This window comes from Papaver somniferum, chromosome 10 (genome assembly GCF_003573695.1).
Source record: "Papaver somniferum cultivar HN1 chromosome 10, ASM357369v1, whole genome shotgun sequence".
NCBI classification, from domain to species: domain Eukaryota; kingdom Viridiplantae; phylum Streptophyta; class Magnoliopsida; order Ranunculales; family Papaveraceae; genus Papaver; species Papaver somniferum.
This window is the reverse complement of record NC_039367.1, coordinates 52,215,958-52,234,506: the sequence shown is the minus strand read 5'-3', so window position 1 is coordinate 52,234,506 and position 18,549 is coordinate 52,215,958. Positions and strand designations below refer to the sequence as shown.

The 18,549-nt window shown below is 37.6% G+C and overlaps 1 protein-coding gene across 1 annotated transcript; it reads left to right on the top strand.

Annotated features, from left to right (window-relative positions):
- Window positions 1–11,909: 11,909 nt before the first annotated feature.
- Window positions 11,910–16,385, top strand: LOC113319081 (zinc finger CCCH domain-containing protein ZFN-like). Its single transcript, XM_026567374.1, has 7 exons — window positions 11,910–12,392; window positions 12,480–12,649; window positions 12,818–12,871; window positions 13,160–13,276; window positions 13,410–13,727; window positions 15,388–15,663; window positions 15,748–16,385. Exons 1-7 carry the CDS (start codon window positions 12,341–12,343, stop codon window positions 16,099–16,101), a joined length of 1,341 nt encoding a protein of 446 aa, XP_026423159.1. The 5' UTR covers window positions 11,910–12,340; the 3' UTR covers window positions 16,102–16,385.
- Window positions 16,386–18,549: the final 2,164 nt, after the last annotated feature.

Genomic DNA, 18,549 nt, shown 5'->3' with positions numbered 1-18,549 from the left:
GTGGCCAAAACATTTGGCTACATGCCAGCTGAAAAATTTCTGGAAGTCTCCTGGAAGTTTACTGTTTCGCCTATTTCGGCCACTAAACATGCTCGAAACTCAAAAATCTTCTTTGTTAAAGCTTGTAAATTTCCCGGGCACGAAAAAAATGGGTAGATCGCGAAAATCCGAAATCGGACGAAGATTCTACAGCGTTTTTACTGAAAGGATGAAGTCTGGATTTTTCTGCTGACGTATTTCGAAAAATTTCTCATATATTCGTATGGATTATCATTCATTAATTTACATGTCAGCAATTTTATACTTCTATGAAGAAATTACGGGAGGAATACTTACTTGAGGGGTCTCTAAGCCATTCGTAGGATCAATATTGCCGGAATCACCATTAGTAGCATTATTTCCTTCATTCAGTCCTGGGTTTTGAGAATTCTCCGCCTCACATTTTCTAAGGAAGAATGAGCATTGTAAATACTTTATTCATCCATGAAATCTCCTCTTGGATGCATCAACAACAATTATGAATGTTTCCTTCAAGGAGTGCTATGAACGATTATACGAAGAGGTACTTACATCAACTTCTTCTTCAACGCTCGATTCTGAGACTGTTTGTTCAGCAGTAGTGAATTGAAGACCGTCAAGGCTCGATGGGGAAACGTTCTGAGACGAAGTAACAAACATTGGTTTCATGATCCTAATTGTACGGACAAGAAAAAGTCATGGTGTAGGGAACGGTAACAACTCACTAAAGAAACAACTGGGGACTTGACAATGTTCGGTATCATAGTATAATCCTTACTTCTGGATTCTCCACCCCGAAGACTTACTGTTATTTCTGAGTAATCCACATCGACATGAGGTATCACAGCATGACCGTCCTATGGATATTTAATCTCGGCCGAGCAGAGACCATCTCAACAGTAGGAGGTTCTTCCACGAAGAAATCTCCATGTATTACTCATACTAAGTAACCAGGAGTACAACTCAGTATGAAGGATCTCTCACCCACTCAGAAGTCTCAAAAATACCATTTCTTGAAGTTGCATCCGTAGAGATGTCATCTCTGGAAACATCATCTCTGGAAGTGCCATCATGGGAGTCATTCATTCTTGCAAAGTGGCTGTGACAGATGCATAACATTTCTACTTTAGCACATCATTCATACAAAGCGCGAGATTCAACAAAACAATGAATCATGGAATAAAGATGTTCACATCAACATCTACAAAAATGGTAACAATCCAACTCTTACCTATTTACAATTTCACTAGCTGTAGTGATTATAATATCAGAATTTCGAAAAACTTGCTCGTTCCTTCAAACCTGCAAAGACAAGCAAAATTCATTATTCAAAATCATGACTTTATTTTCATAAAACCGCGAACAACCCATGTAAACTTTACTGTGTGAACATTCACTGGTTTTCAAAAATTGGATAGATGTCCATTCTACAATTGTGAAAACTCATATGCAAACATTATTTCACCATGTATAATTGTCCACTTTCAACAATTGTTCAAAATCAAAACATTGATTTTACAAAAAATATATTTTAACGTAAAACTCACGTAGAAAAACATATATATATATATATATATATATTTGGCTCCCTCACGTGAGCATCTGTCTTTGAAGTGAGTATATTTTCAAAAATTTATGAAAGATCACATATCGAAAATAAATTTTTTCATGAAAGCTCATGGACTACTAACAGACGCGCGTCTATTAAAAAAAACATTTTTCTCTTGTACGAGCATCCACCTTTGAAACGAGAGTTTATTACATTTTGTGAAACTTCACATATTTTTTTTTAAAAAAAATCTCTCTTATGTTAGGGATCATTGTTTGTTTCTTAAACTAACTAACGAACGCCTATTCCTAAAACAAAGATATCTTCTTTTGGGCCTGGGCCTGCAAACGCTAAGCTGATCAAAACTGGACTTTCGACCGACCAAATCAGCGGTGCTTCATCTCTCCACACTCACGAAATCACACTCTATCATATTATCAGGGTCCTTATCTGTATATTTGCTCGTACATGACACCATTAGAGAAAATCGAGGATTCTGAGAATACCTTTGTATGACCAAGTTCAACCACTGATCTCGTTGACTGAAAATCACCATCTAATGCTTACTGCTGAACATGATTGTCCCTCACTAAACAGGGGACTTGATGTTGATGGTGGATTTTCAACAAATGTCAAAATCGTAAAATCATGATATTACATGTTTCTGGCACGGCTTCAGGAACGCATGTGACGATTCATATTTTACGAGCCATGATGAATATGTTTCTCGAAAGGCCTCCACTAGATGAGTGTTCGATGCCTCGCATTTCATCATGCCCTCTATGTAGAATAAACTAATTGGGCGGTTCTTCGTATGATTGAGGACTTAACGCCTTCAGGACTTCGGTGACACTCATTGTTCCCTGACTACATAGAGAGACCCCCCTCTACATAGAAGAACGATTGGGCGGTTCTCCGTAAGATTGAGAACATTAACGCCTTCAGGACGTCGGTGACACTCACTGTTCCCTGACTATGTAGAGGGGCCGTGTATAGATCTAGGCGGTTCTCCATACATGGTTGTTGAGAGGGAAAAATGCCTTCAGGATATCGGTAACATTCGCTGTTTCCTGACTATGCACCTTTCAGAACGGGTATGACGCTTTAAATGACTAATATTCCTTCTGCAATAGATTAATTCTACCGTGACATTCACCACTGAATTCCTAGAAGATAATCTATTTTATCTCATTACTCCGATTTCATGATCGAATCCACGGCTGATCTCATGGAATGGTAATAGATAATCTCATTAGTTCGACTTCATGATCGAATCCACGGCTGATCTCATGGAACGATAATAAACAATTTTATTACTCTGATTCTGTAGTCGAATCCACGATCCTATGCGATGGTAATGCTCATTTTATTATTCCGAATCCATAATCGAATCCACAGCTGATCTTATGGATTGATAATAAATAACTACTCACTTTTATTACTCAGTTTCATGAACCATTATCCACTAAATTTCATAAATATTAGTAATAAACACTCAATAACCGGGAATTTGGACCATCGCCGAGAAAGCCCCAATAAAGTGGTGCAAGTGTGCTCAACAATGATGCACGAACGAGCACCCAAATGCACGAACGAGCATTCGAAAATATGGACAAATGAGGAATCCTACACAAAACAGGAGAGAGAAAATAATAATATTAAAATAATGAAGAGGCGCTCAGGGAGCGGGCCCACCGGCCGGCCATGCCCTAGCTGCGGCCGGTCCCCATGTTTCTTCCATTTTTTTTCCTTATTTTATTATTTTCATGAACTCATGAAAACTCCTTCATTCTAGTAACTTTCCTTGTTTGAGCAAAACTCATGGTTTCTCCATATTTTCACGGTTTTATGAAAAATAATAAAAATAGGGAAAGGTGTCATGGGACCGGGTTACCTGGACGGCCGGCCATGCCCTAGCCGTGGCCAGTCCCACACCTTACAATCCCTAGTCTTTCATAATTATTATTTCCCTCATCTCATGAAACTCCCCAGTTTGAGCAAAAATCATGGTTTCTTCATGTTTTCTTAAATATTGCTCAAACCATAAAAAAGCCAAAAATTCAAATGGTCACATGACCGACTAGGCTACTCACGCCAAATATTAAAATATCATTATTTTAATATTTTCCAGATTTTGATCAAACGAGCAAAGTTCTACTTGCTCATTCGAGCAAAATCAAGAATTTCAGTCAAAGATCGAACTCTTCTGAAAATTCAAAATATTGCTCAAACGCACATCAGAAAATGCCGAAACTCTCAGGACTGAGACACGGACATTATGGTGACACGGGCATGCTTCCTTGACCGACCAAGGAAGGCCCTAAGGATTGTAAGGAGCCGGTCCCACACATTCTTATAATTTTGACCTAATTTGCTCAATTGCTCATATTGGGTCCAAACTCTTTCCAACCAACTTGGAATTTGCTCAAACGACCATCCGCTGGTCCCACGACCACCAAGGGCCGGTTTTATGCCCACTTGGTCGGTCCCTCACTTTTCCATAATTAGGTTTTATCACCTAATGCACAATCGATCACTATTTCAATAAATGATGAAACCGACATTTAATCATCATTCTTTCACCAACTGGCCAACAAAGGACCTGGTGCACGCTCACTCGAGCGCTTGGGCGCCACATGGACTCCCTCATTCCATGTGGTCGGTCCCTCCCTCACTCATGACCTATTTTCAACAATTCATCAATTGACGAACAATTGATCAAAAATTAGGGTTTTGAACAAACGCTCCACAAAATCATCATTCTAAGCAAGTTCAAACACTAATAAATTTATGTTGATCCAACAATCAACATATGGATTAATTATATAATATTCGGTAGTCTACCAATATTTTAATTAATATTTTATTGGGTCACGTCACTAAATAAAAATTCGTCGAATTGAGCAATACTTGCTCAGTTACTCGAATATTGATTCAACTATCAATATTCAGTAATTTATCAGTAATTCTTCAAATTGATCAATACTTGCTCAGTTACTCGAATATTGATCCAACTACCAATATCAGTAATTCGTCGAATTGAGCAATACTTGCTCAGTTACTCGAATATTAATCTAACTATCAATATTCAGTAATTCGTCGAACTGAGCAATACTTGCTCAGTTGCTCAAGTATTGATCCAACTATCGATATTCAGATGCTCAGTTGGTCGAATTTACAATATTTGCTCGGACGAGCAATATCTAAGAACGTCTAACATGTTCAATCCATGAATCATCGAGCATTCGATCACTCATGCTCGATTCAACAAAACTTAGACTCATTGTCTAATCAGTCAACAACTGACTAATAAAATACATGTTTTTCGTGCAGACTCCACGATTCGTGAGACATCAATCACGTCACATGGGGGGATATCAATTAGGGTTTTGATCTGGCGGCCTACGGCACGTGGATTCATCCATGATGAGAAATGTGAGTAAGTCGTAAAAACGGTTGAAGGATTTAGCAAAGTAGTGGGTGGACGGTTAATCAAGTATCCGCACGACCTGGAACTGGTTTCACCACGATTTCCCACTTCCCACTCTTTCACTCAAGAAACCGTAACACTTACAGGGATCAAGGTTTTACTATTCTGACAATATAAATAATTAAGTCTCTGAATCCATGATTGAGAGGACAACATTCGTCTACACAGAATTTATCGAGCAATTACTCTCACGAATTCGTCAATCTCCCAAAACTTATTCGAACTCATCAGTTCACAGGAAACTTGCAGAAACATTCAACACATCCACAATCTTTGATCATCATTGATCCCACACAATTCTCAGCTTCTGTAGTGACCTACACTACAATAGGATGATCAGGGTTCAATCCTACAGGATCTATGCTGTAGAGATTGGGATAAAACTAACCTCAGAGAGGTGGAAGAGATAAACTCAAGACAATAATTATATTCACTAACTGAAACAGGAATACAAACTCGATACATATTAGAGCAATAGAATGGCACATGTGCCAGCCACATACTAATAATATTAACTACACCCAGGGTGCCCTTATACATGGGTTCCCTATAAGACATGGGACATGACAACTTCCCTCCTACAGATCAACCCATCTCCCTCTTTGCGACTGAATTGATTCTGGAACGGACATTGACTTGGTTTAGGCCGGAGTCCTACAGATTGATATTTCGAATCTAAGCACTCCCTTTGCAGTGTATCTGTGTGAGGTTAAACAGTTTGCTCGGTTGAGGAGTCTCGACAACACGCTCGTCTCTTCAATTCCCTGAAAAACCAGCAAATCGTTTTTCCCCATCTACAACTGTACCTTAATCAGTGTGAGATTGGTTAGGACTCAACTACATTCCAGTCCGAAATTAACTTGTAGTAGGCTAGAGTCTGTAGCGGCTTAATACAGTGTGGTGTTCAAATATGGACTAGGTCCCAGGGTTTTTCTGCATTTGGAGTTTCCTCGTTAACAAAACTTCTGGTGCCTCTGTTATTTCTTTTCCGCATTATATTTGTTTATATAATTGAAATATCACAGGTTGTGCGTAGTTCAATCAATTGGTAAATCCAACCTTTGGTTGTTGAATGAAATTGATTAACACTTGAACATTGATCTTTGGTACCGTTCAAGTTGTTTCTCATAATAATCAGGCTCGCGGATTTTTATCAGTTTGATTTGTTGATTATATTGAGAAACAGAGATATAACTCTTGGATATATTTTCCTTGATTGAGTCTGACTGTCTAGTTGATTCTCTTGGAATTATATTGCAGTTAGTCCATACAGATTGCATAAACAAAATATTGGGTGTGTTTTTTATACCCACGCTTTTTCAAGACCCACTTTTCTCACCCATCCAAACAAGCTCATCTTCGACTTCAGGATATAATACCAAATTATCGAGGATGCTGAGAAGAGAAGTTAGCTCCGTAATTTCGTTGTCATACAAATGCCTTCTCATAATATCGTACTTCCAATGAGGGCACCATTTTTATTCCCAAAGACACAATTTATTCACTTTACCAACCTTGAATTGAGTATTTTTGAAGAAGTCGTCAGCCATTTTCGAGATGATCTCCACACGCCAACACCATATGCAGTAGAATGAGTATTATTTTTCCAACTTAAATCAGTGCAGCCATACTTTTCCAAGGTAATTTTAGCCCAAAGAGATTTTTTTTTCTCTTCCTAACCTCTACCACCATTTCTTGAGAAAAACTCTATTCATGGTTTTGATGTTGCGGATGCCGAGCCCCTCTGTTAGAGAACTGCTAGGTTAAACTCTCATGCGTTGCTATCTCAAGCATGTTTTTCAATGTTAGTGATCAAAACTATAAGTCTTGATTTCTAGTCTCTTATAGCTAAGTCTCGGACTAGGAAGTAAGTGTAGTTGAGCTCAAGGACTTCATGGCGATTCATCATACAAGTAGAAGATATACTCAAGGAACCGGTGGAACTTCTCGACAAAAAGGTATGTGGAGACTTGAACTTATGTGTCACTCAAAAGTCTATCTATTCTATCTCCTACTCTTTGAGACAAAAGTCGTATGCTATATATATAGACTAGATCATACACATTTGGTATTTCGAGCCGAGTATACCTCGCCTATCTATATCTCGAAATATGTGTTGTAAGATTTTCGCTTCGACCAAGTTTATCTTTACCTAATGACGAAAGTCATGAATGTTTCAATCACTTTGAAAATTGCTTTGATGAGAAATAGTGTAGCAATTATATAACGTCCTCTAAGAATGTTTCAATGACTGTAATGAGAGTTTAGATTACATAACCAATGGATTCCTTGAACCGAAGTTTTCGAACTTTGTTGATCAAGAGGACCGGAAGTATGGCAAGTGCCAAGTTCGCAAACTCAGTCCGCGAACTTCCGAAGTTCTCAAACCCGAGAATTTCTGCTGGAGTTGACAAACTACTTGCGTGAGCCAAGTCCGTGAACCCAGTCCGCAAACCGGCGTAGTTCTCGAACCCGAGAATTTCTGCTGGAGTTTGTAAACTCTATCCGGTGTCTTAAGTTCACGAACCTAGTCTGCGAACTTGAGAAGGTTATATATCTAAAGATGATTTCTGAACTTAATCTTTAAAGACTAAGGAATGCATTTGCAAACCGTGGCTATTAAAGTTCATGAACCGATTCGAGTGAATCAAATCATCTTTGCTTCAATTGTGTCTTGTGTAGTTACATAAGATTTCCTTGCAATTGAACAACTCTCTTAACTAGTTCATTTGAGTCAATTGAACTAGTTATGCTGAAGAAGAACATGGTTGGTATGAAGCGCTCATATGGTTAACCTATTTGGGTAGAATATTGTTGAACCAACAATGTACACGTTTGGGTGCGGTTAACAAACCTAGAAGCGTACAATCATTTGTGTATGACAAGCTAAGTTTTCGATCTAACGGTTGAGAAATATTAGCTTGAATCTAAATAAGGTTTTCATCTAACGGTGAATATTGATTACTTTGTAACTAAGGCAAAACCCTGATTTGAAAGGCTATATAAAGGAGACATTTAGCATTGAGAAAACTAATCCCCACACGTCTGTGTGATAATAGTTTCTCTGCTAGAGTCGATTCTCCTTTAACCTTGGGTTTTCTTCTTCTAAAACCAGGTTAACGGCTTAAAGACTTCATTGGGATTGTGAAGCCACACCGATACTACTTTGATTGTAGTTGTCTGATCTGATCTTGCATCTTCTATCGTAACAGTACAATCATATCGATTGGCTTGAGATCGTGAGAGTTCACCGATAGGAAAGATATAAAAAGTAATCACAAACACCTTCGTCTCATCGTTTGTGATTCCATGACATCTTGTCTCGCTACCATACGATTAAGATTGTTGTGAGGTGATTGATTAATCTAGGTTCTTCTTCGGGAATATAAGACCGGATTATCAATTGATTCCTGTTCACCTTGATTATTATCAAAAGACGGAACAAATTTTTTTAGGGTTTTTCTGTGGTAGACAGATTGATCCTTTGATAGACTTGTCTGTGTGAGACAGATTTGTTTATTGTTAAAGCCTGCGATTTTGGGTCGTAGCAACTCTTAGTTGTGGGTGAGATCAGCTAAGGGAATCAAGTGCGCAGTATCCTGCTGGGATCAGAGGCGTAGGGAGTACAACTGTACCTTGGATCAGTGAGAGACTAATTGGGGTTCAACTATAGTCCAATCCGAAGTTAGCTTGGAGTAGGCTAGTATCTGTAGCGGCTTAATACAGTGTATATTCAATCTGGACTAGGTCCCGGAATTTTTCTGCATTTGCGGTTTCCTCGTTAACAAAACTTCTGGTGTCTGTGTTATTTCCTTTCCACTTTATATTTGATTATATAATAGAAATAATACAGGTTGTGCATTTGAATCAATCAATTGGAAATCCGACCTTTGATTGTTGATTGATATTGATTGATCCTTGGACATTGGTCTTTAGTACCGTCCAAGTTATTCCTTGTGTTTGGTTATAGACTCGTTGATTTCTATTAGCTTGAGTGAATCAAAAAAAGAGAGAGAGATTAAATCCTTGAGATACTTTTATCTAGATTGAGTCTGACTGTCTAGTTGATTCTCTAGTAAGTGTTTCAGAGTTGGTCCATAAAGATTGTTAATCGAAATATTGGGTGGTGTTGTGAGACCCCCGCTTTTTCACCCCCTTTATCCAAAGGTTTGCACAACCTAGTTCACCTGACCCAATGAAAAAATGTATTCTCCGCCGAATATGCCAAAGAAAATCTTGTATTTTTTTTTATCTTTTCAATCATTGAAAAAGGAGCCATTAAGAGAGATAAATAACATATGGCTTAGAAGTACGATTTTAATTAAAGTAAGCTTGATATCCTTAGAAAGGGAGCTTCTTTTCCATGTAGTTAGCCTAGATTTGCATATCTCGACCATACTATCCCATTTTGAACTGGAAAGAGCATGTTCGCCGAGAGGGGCACCAAGATAAATGGAAGGAAAAACTTCACAACTACACCCAAAGCAACAACCATAATATCTAAGTTGTTTACCTCTCAAAAAACAAAAAGGCAAAATTGATGCTTAAGCCAGAAAAAAACTCAAAAAATAGAACACATACTTTAGAAATCTGACTTGTCGCAACTCAACGTCTATGAACACCAAAGTATCATCCGCAAACTGTAGGTGAATAATGGTGGTACTACACTCTTTAACATTGAAGCCTCCTAACTTGCCATCCACCATACAATTAGAAAGCATGACATTATATGAACCTTCTATATAAACATGAAAATGAAAGGGAAAGTGGATCTCCTTGGCGTAAACCTTTCACACTAATGAATTTTCCACAAGAACTCTCAGTAACCAAAACTGAGAAAGGAATTTTTTGTATAAAACCACTGATCCATCGTCGCCAGATTTGATCAAACCCATTTGACACAAAATTTCATTAGGGAAAGACCATTTATCACTGTTGAAAGCTTTTCTAAAATCAATTTTACATACCAAGCCAGGCTTTCTAGATTTCAATCTCGAGTCAATACATTCATTTGCGATTAAAATACTATCCAAAATCTGACGACCGTTAATAAAGGCATACTAAGGGGAATAAATGAGCTTTGGCACCAACATTTTCAATTGTTTCGGCTAGCACCTTCGAAATAGCTTTAAAGACTGTATCATATAAAACAATAGGACGCAAGTCATTAATTTCTTCCACCACCATTTTCTTAGGCAAGAAAGAGATAAACATAAATTTTAACCTCCAGTCTAAGAGGTTGTTATGAACTGAGTTAGTACAGAGAGAGAAGAAGTTTGATAGTAACTCTACACTCAAAATGAGCGCAGCCAATTCTTAGGTTTTCATTCAATACCCTAAACAATACAACTCAACTTCTTAAAATAGGTACGAAAAACCCTAAAAATAACTCCTTGGCTACTCGTAGCCATATACGTGGGAGGATAGATCCGTCAAATACTAGTAACTGCTTACACTAAAACCGAGTTTAACGACTCATTAACGTAAAACTTGAATCCTAAGCAACTGAATTAACTGTCCAGCCATCCCACCCGTGCTTATTGATAAGGTCCACCATCCGGACATGACAATACCCCCTTGTTGAGATCAGGTTTGTCCCCAAAGCAGAAAATTTGGAAAATGGGATTATATGTTTGCCACATCCTCCCAAGTAACGTCAGTAGGTATAGTATGAGACAATTGGATAAGAACTTGAGAAACTAAGGTACCCCTACGAGTTAGTTATCTAAAATCCAAAGCAGCGACAAGCAGGAAGACTATCTCTCCTTCATCATCAACTAGTGGAAGAGTAGGTATCGTCGTAGCAGAAGCACCTTTCGTTTTCTTCAATTGAGACACATGTAAGACAGGTTGGATCTTGGAATGGATAGGTAGATCCAGCTTGTAGGCCACATGGCCTATCTTACCCAAAATAGTGAAGGGTCCATAATAACGAGCTGAGAATTTGAAATTTCGTCTTACTGCTGTGGATGACTGACAATATGGTTTCAGCTTTAAGTAAACATGATCACCCACCTCAAATGTCCTATCAGTTCTTGTCTTATCCGCAAACAATTTCATTCTCTCTTGTGCCTTGCAGAGGGATTCTTTCAAGATATCTAACATCTTTAATCGTAAGATCGCCAGTCAATTCTCAAGAGAAGAAAAAACCACTGGATGATACTAATTGTTATGGTTTCTCATACCTATTTAAAGAAGCTTAGTTGTATTGATTAGGGTATTGAATGAAAAGCTAAAAATTGGCTACGCTCATTTTGAGTGTAGGTTACTATCAAACTTTTGAAGTTGATAGTAAAGAAAACATATTTCGGGTGTTTGGATACGTACCTAGAAGTTGATTTTTGCACTTCTAAAAGCAAAAAAGTAAAAGTTAGTTTGGGTACACAATTTCAAAATGACTTCTAGAAATAAAAAAATTAAAATGTTTTTTCTTTTGACTTATGCTTCTGGCATACAAACGCGCTACAAGAGACCAGTATCTTGAAAAAATTTAACCACTTTCATGATGTCGGTCTTCATAAAACTCCTAACATTTGACGATAACCTTCACGTGCAACCCATCAGGACCAGAAGCTCATTTTGGGTCATTTGGAGGAGAACCATCGACTCCATTGGTTAGAACCGTAAAGGAGACTTTACACAGAAGTCCACTGTATTTGTTAATGACCAGTTGACGTAAAACAACTGTTAAGCGATACAAAAATAACTCGTTCACGTACGAAATAAGTTTTACGTGTGTCAAGTGTGACCACTTTCGCGCGCAATAATTAACGACGATTTCACGATTTCTCTTTTCTTTTTGAAATCCAATTTTTCCTATTAATATTAATTAAAAAAACAATTTCATTTCCATTCCCCCACTTTCTCTCTCCCAAATCAATGTACAGAAGAACAAAGTCCCGAAGCTTTTTTAACCTATTTCACACGAATCAAGAACATAAGGAATAAAAAAAAAGATCAACAAGAATCATCCGATTTGTTATTTTGTAGATTTGATACATCAAAAAAAGATCGAATATTAGGATTGATCTTTTTTTCATTCTTTGATTCCATTTGTTATTTTCTTTTGTAATTTCATTGATTTTTTTTTACTAGGCCTGTATTTTATAGCATTTGATGATCGGTCTAAAGATCGGTGACTAAAGTTCAATATTAGATTGAATTTTGTTTGGAGTTTGAGAAAAAATTTGGCGATGAATTTTTTGGTTTGTTGAGGAGGAGTAACGTGTTGTTGTAATATAGTGGATGTAAATTTTTGATTGAAATAACTTAGAATCATCACGATGCCTGATAGTTGGAAGGTTAAGATTAATGCCTCTCCTGATAATCTTCAAGGTAATTCACTCTCTCTTTTTCTAGTTTTTGATTGCATTCAATTTTGTTAGTGTTCTTATGCGCTTACTTTGTTTTTATTGTATTCAGAAGCAATGTGGCGATTGAAAATTCAGGCACAAAATGGTGGTGTTGTTGCAAATTCAAGTCTTTATCCCGATCGGCCAGGTGAACCTGATTGTATTTATTATATAAGAACAGGATTATGTGGTTATGGGAACAATTGTCGCTTTAATCATCCTTCTTCTTATCCAGGACAGGTAACAAAAACATTTTCATTTCCCATTCTATTCAAGTACAATCCAAATTTAGATGTGAATTGGAAATGCTAGCATATGGTTGTCTAATGCTAGCATTAAGTTAGTTTGTTATTGGAACTCTGTGGATCTTTCTAACAGTAACTTGAACTAGCTGTTCTTTTGTTACAGGTTGCTCAGTACAGAGGGGAACTTCCGGAAAGAGATGGACTACCAGATTGCCAGGTACTTATTTCCTGTAGAGATCATCTTGAAGAATGAAATTTGCTACCAGTATACTTGAAGTATCTACTAATAGTCCACACTCGGTTTCATGACTATCTGCATATTTACCAGATTGGTTTATCCTGATATAGATACGGCATCCATTTAGAGCCATCCAGGCTAATTAGGTGGTGGTTATTATACAGGGTGTATCTTTGGAGGTTAAACACCATTTACTTGTAAATTTGGTAAAAGCTTGGTAAAGATAATCTTTCTGACTGGCTTTTATATGTTTGCTCATCTTTATAGTATTTTCTCAAGACTGGAACTTGTAGATTTGGAGTGACATGTAAATACAATCACCCACAAGACAAAGATGATGCAAGACAAATCCAACTAAACATGTTGGGATTGCCTATTCGTCAGGTGCCTACTTCTATTTTCCGGACCTGCTTTGTAGTCCAATTCGATTGGGTCTTGATGCTGAACAACTTTGAATTTACTTTCCCGTTTCAAATTAATCAGTATGACATGCTTGTGTAATACTGTTGTTAAATAGGAAGAAAAACCATGTCCACATTACATGCGAACTGGGGTTTGTAAATATGGGTTCGCCTGCAAGTTCAATCATCCACAGCCTGCTGCTGTTGGATCTCTGCCACCTATAACTGGAAATGCCTCTTTTGGATCCACAGGCTCATCAGTAGCACCTCCATTATCGGGTTTACCATATGTTGGTGGAATTCCAGCATGGACTTTACCAACAACTCCATATTTATCTGGTCATCGTATGCAAGGTCCTCAAGCCTACATGCCTGTTGTTCTTTCTTCTTCTCAAGGCATTATAACTGCACCACAAGGCTGGAATACTTACAGTGTTAGTAGCTAATCTCTTAAATTAAAATAAAATATTGACTTCAACGTCTAGTATCATCTTTATGCTTTCTTATATTTTCTTTATTTAGATCTGACTTTCTTATAAGTTGAGATTGTTGCTGTAAGATTGTCTGTCTTTATGCGAACTTCTTCCATAGATAGGCTTGTTGTTTTTTATTCTTTCTTAGGCATTTCAGTCACAAAGTAAAACTATTTCTGGAGGTTGATAGGATATATAGGTTGTCTGAATTATTATGAGTAAGTCACTATAACATATCACACATGAAACTTTAGAGATCTGGTGTCGGTTCCCATCAGAAGTAGTGTCAGATTGTTTTGTTCTGGAGCAAAATATCTTTTTAAGCCTTTGCGGTTTTCATGTTTGCATGCCCTATACACTTGACTTTTATTATATTATATCAAGTTTCAGAATGCTATTTGCTTGAAGACGTTTCGGGCATCATAGATTAGAACAAAAGCTTTCATACTAATTGCACATCTTTATTACACAGCGTTCACCTTGGATTCCATTACTTCTCCTAGTTCTCCTAGCTCGCGACTTCCCTATTTTTCTTACAGTCCAAACTCCATGGTTCTTTCTTGGTCAACCAGTAGTTGAAGTATGAAGAACTGCCATCATGAAGATGCTGATAACTTCATGCACTTAAATGAAAGGTCATTGTTCATCTATTCCTGTCCCTATAATTTGCTGGCTCCTTTATGCATGAGCATAAGAGAATTCAGGTGAGGTTTCTACAAAATGGACTTGATATAACAGTTATTGAGGTTAGCAAAGTGGAAGCTGTTAGAAAGGAGAAAGGAGGTTGAGAAATGGATGTGATATTGCACGGTAGTCATGAGTCCCTTTCCAAGATAATAAAATTAGAATAAGAAGCGAGGTTTGACATTTTAAATACGAATGGCCATCTGCCCACAAGATTTCAATCAAGATGGAAAAACTCACTATGTAGGCTATCCATGCAATAGAAGATTTCAGTTTTACCCATTTAGGAGCATGAGAATTTCTTCCTAAAATAGAAAAAGGATTATAAATGGAGAAAGGTTATCATGGTTTTGAATGCAGTATGACGGTAATATAGGATTGTTTCAATTATGCATTTCAATTTTTGTTTCAGCTGAGGAACCTTGGAAAATTAGGATAGAAAAAAAATTCTAATAGGTTGCCTCATTATAAGAGTTATTACTCACTTCGTTGATAGTTTAATTCAAGAAAGATGGAATAGTACTTTGACCTTCTTGTTGATGATTATTCTCATACATTCTTTAGCTCCACTTATCCTTTTAACAACAGAAAACGTTGGTATCGACCCTAGGCTCTACTAAGAGTTAATGGCATTCAGTCGTAGAGCTCTTCATAGGGTTTGCCTAAGAATAGTTGTTTCTTATTGATCGTTAGATAGAACATATTGTTTGATTATTCCCATATTCCTACTTATTTCGACAGTACCAAGAAACTACTTTAAGGTACCATGGTAATCAGTTTCCTTAGGTTATATTTAGACTTGAACAATGTCAAACCTTGCAAGCAACTTAGCAGGCACATGGCTGTGACACACGTTGAATCAGCTACTGGAGCATGGATTGCGAATAAGTACAACCATCAGTTTTTTTGTCTAATTATTGTCTTCATCAACCAACAGGGAACTGCAAACCCTGTGTCATCAACCAATGTTCTCGGATCCAATTTTATCTACAGCAGTAAACACCAAGGCGAATTGGGTATCAATGGGCAAGTGCACATGTTGCAGACTCCTGAGCCCCAATTCCCTGAGAGACCTGACCAACCAGAATGCCAATACTACATGAAGACTGGAACCTGCAAATTCGGTCCCACTTGCAAATATCATCATCCAAGAGAGAGGACAGCTCCTTTGGCAACTAGTACATTGAGTCCATACGGATTGCCACTGAGACCTGTAAAATCTCAAACTCCTTATTATCTTAACCCATTTGTTACATTCTTGATGTTCACTTTTGATGGTTGTTCTTTATTGCTGCAGGGTCAAGCTATATGTACCTTTTACAGTCTCTATGGAATCTGTAAGTTCGGTTTATCATGCAAATACGATCACCCATTAACAGGTTTACATAACTACAACTTGGGCATACCCGCTCTTTCCATACCAGATCCTACCTTTTCTTGCAAGAGAATCTCAACATTGGCTGGCTCAGAAGAGAAATCTCCCTCCAAATCTTCAATATCACTTTCTGACCAGAATGAAGAAACTGACACCACAAGTATCAAACATCAGTGCATGGATGCCGAAACATCCGAAGAACCAAAACAACAAGCTGTCTCTTCTGTAAACACTTCAACCACTTCACTTCAATTGCCACTGGATGCATCTGAGTAAAGTTTTTTTTTTCCTTTTTTTCTTTTTTTGTTTCCATTTTCTTTTATGGCTTACATTTTGAGGAACATTTCGCATCGAGTGCCTCCTATTCCCCATTTTCACCTGCAGTTCTGAGTGTGGAATAGGCTAATGGTGGGTGAAGGCAGGAGGCACTTAAGGCTTTCTTTTTTTTGTGGTGAATAGATTGCAGGTGAAAAATTTGTGAGTTATTCCTTCTTCCGTATATTTCCGCGGGCAACAACTCTTTTGGTCTTACTAAAAACAATTACTATAACTTATTTATGTTTGATGAAAAGAATAGCATGTTGTTGAAATTCCCGTATTTTGTCCTTCTACCTAGCTTGAAGTGTTCAACTTCAAACGCTGTACTGAGAGAGATATGGCTCACCAGTGCATGATTTATAAGGGTTGATACCAGTCCTACTAAGGGATACCATTCGATCGATCCAACGGCCGGAAACGTTCAGATCATTTTGTCTTATATGGAATGATATCTCCCTTAGTAGGACTGGTATCAGCCCTTATAAATCATGCATTAGCTGGCTGATATATGCTAAATCTAAGAAAGCAACGAAAGGCAAAATGTTGCATATCATTTTTCATTTTCCCATGAAATGCAGGGGTGAGCATGCTTTAGGTTGATGTGGCTTTTCCCACATCCAATTCAATATATGGCGGATTTCAATTTTGACATTCGTATTCGATCCAATATCCCGACAGATTGGATGCAGATGACCCAACGGATTATTTTTATAAAATGTTGAAGTAGAAATAAAATATGTGATAAGAAAAGATATGTTTCTTATTCAACGGTCAGCAGATTCAAGCTCAAAAGGTTATGATTCAAAGAATCGAACCAGAATATAGCAATTTGCTTAATATTTTTATTGTTATTATCACTGAATGGAAAACCTAACTTGATTGGGGTATACCCAAATTAATTGGGGTATACCTAATGAGACAAAAGCTAGGTCATTATGAAGTAAAAGAAGCCACCCCTTATCCTTGTACTTTCTAAATGGCAAAATTGCCCCTGCAATGATTAACACTAATTTAATTGAAATGATTAGATTAATTAAATTAGTTAGATTAGTTAGTTGATTTATATGAGTGGGTTTGGAAGTAATTGAGAATAGGAAAGAGTATGAGAGGAGGTTTTGGAGGTTTTAGGGTTTTTGAGAAATTTGTGATATGAGTGATTCTAATCCTGATTTTTAAGTGGGGGAGTCTTCTAACTTTCCTCCTACAGATGAGTACTTGTATGATGACCTACCAAATCATGATCAAATGGATTACATGCATGATCCTCACTTTTATTTTCCTCAAACTCAAGATGGCTATGGAAGTGATGAATATCTTGAGCCAAACGTAGAATCCAATGACCCAGAAGAAGAGAATGGAGCTGCAAGTAATCAGGTTGACAACCTACGTGGTGAAGATTGTGATTTTTCCATGTAAATGATCGATTTTGGGTTTTTTTTTGCACTTTTGCTTCCCTGGGTCGGCAAGGTCGACGCTTGTCGATCATGTCGACCTTAAGCGCAGGCGTAGTTTATATTTGAACAATATGCCGACTTTTCATGAGCAGTACCCGAGTCGGCAAGGTAAAAAATTTGAACCATGCAGACTTTTAATTTTTTTGCACAGGAGTCGTGATTTGAAAATGCTTACGCCGGCATTGTAGTGGATATGTAAACCATGCCAACCATATCTCGGTCGGCACTGTTGGATTTTTCTACCATGCCGGGTACTTTGTAGTCGGTACAATTTTATATGTCGACCATGCCGACTTTGGTAATACATATCAACTAACTTTTGATGTTTTGTATATTGTTGCATTGGTACCGATGACGGATCAGCCTCAAGCTCACAATATTAGGGGTCCCGATACTTCCGCACATTACACTAATGATTTGGAATGGGAGGAAAAAAACGATGCGGTCAATTGGATTGTTGAGAAAGCAAAAGAGAAGATGTGTGTTCTAGTGAAAAATACCCAACAAAAAGATACGCGGTTTGAAATGGTATGCGAGTGTTATGGTTCGCCAGATGCAAGTCACAAGAGAAAGGGTTATGTGCATGATAAGAAGACGACTAGGGTGTACAAGACGAAGTCAAAGAAGTGTGGATGCCCATTCAAGATTATATTTTGGAGGAACAAAGAAACCGATAACGTGTGGAGAATGAATAGAGTTGATGTTGGTTGGCATAACCATAAAGATCCGGAAACTCTTGTTGGGCACTGTCAAGTTGCAAAGTTGAAACCGCACGAGTTCGAACAAGTAAGAACAAGCTGGGGAATTAAATCAAGCAAGCTCCTTAGTAAGTTCAAGAGGTATGACAAGAATAACCTCTCTTCATTGTCTACAATTTATGCGGCCAAGGCAACTATCAAAAGAATTGAATGGGATGAAATAAAGGTGATGGAAGAATCACAATGATTAGTAC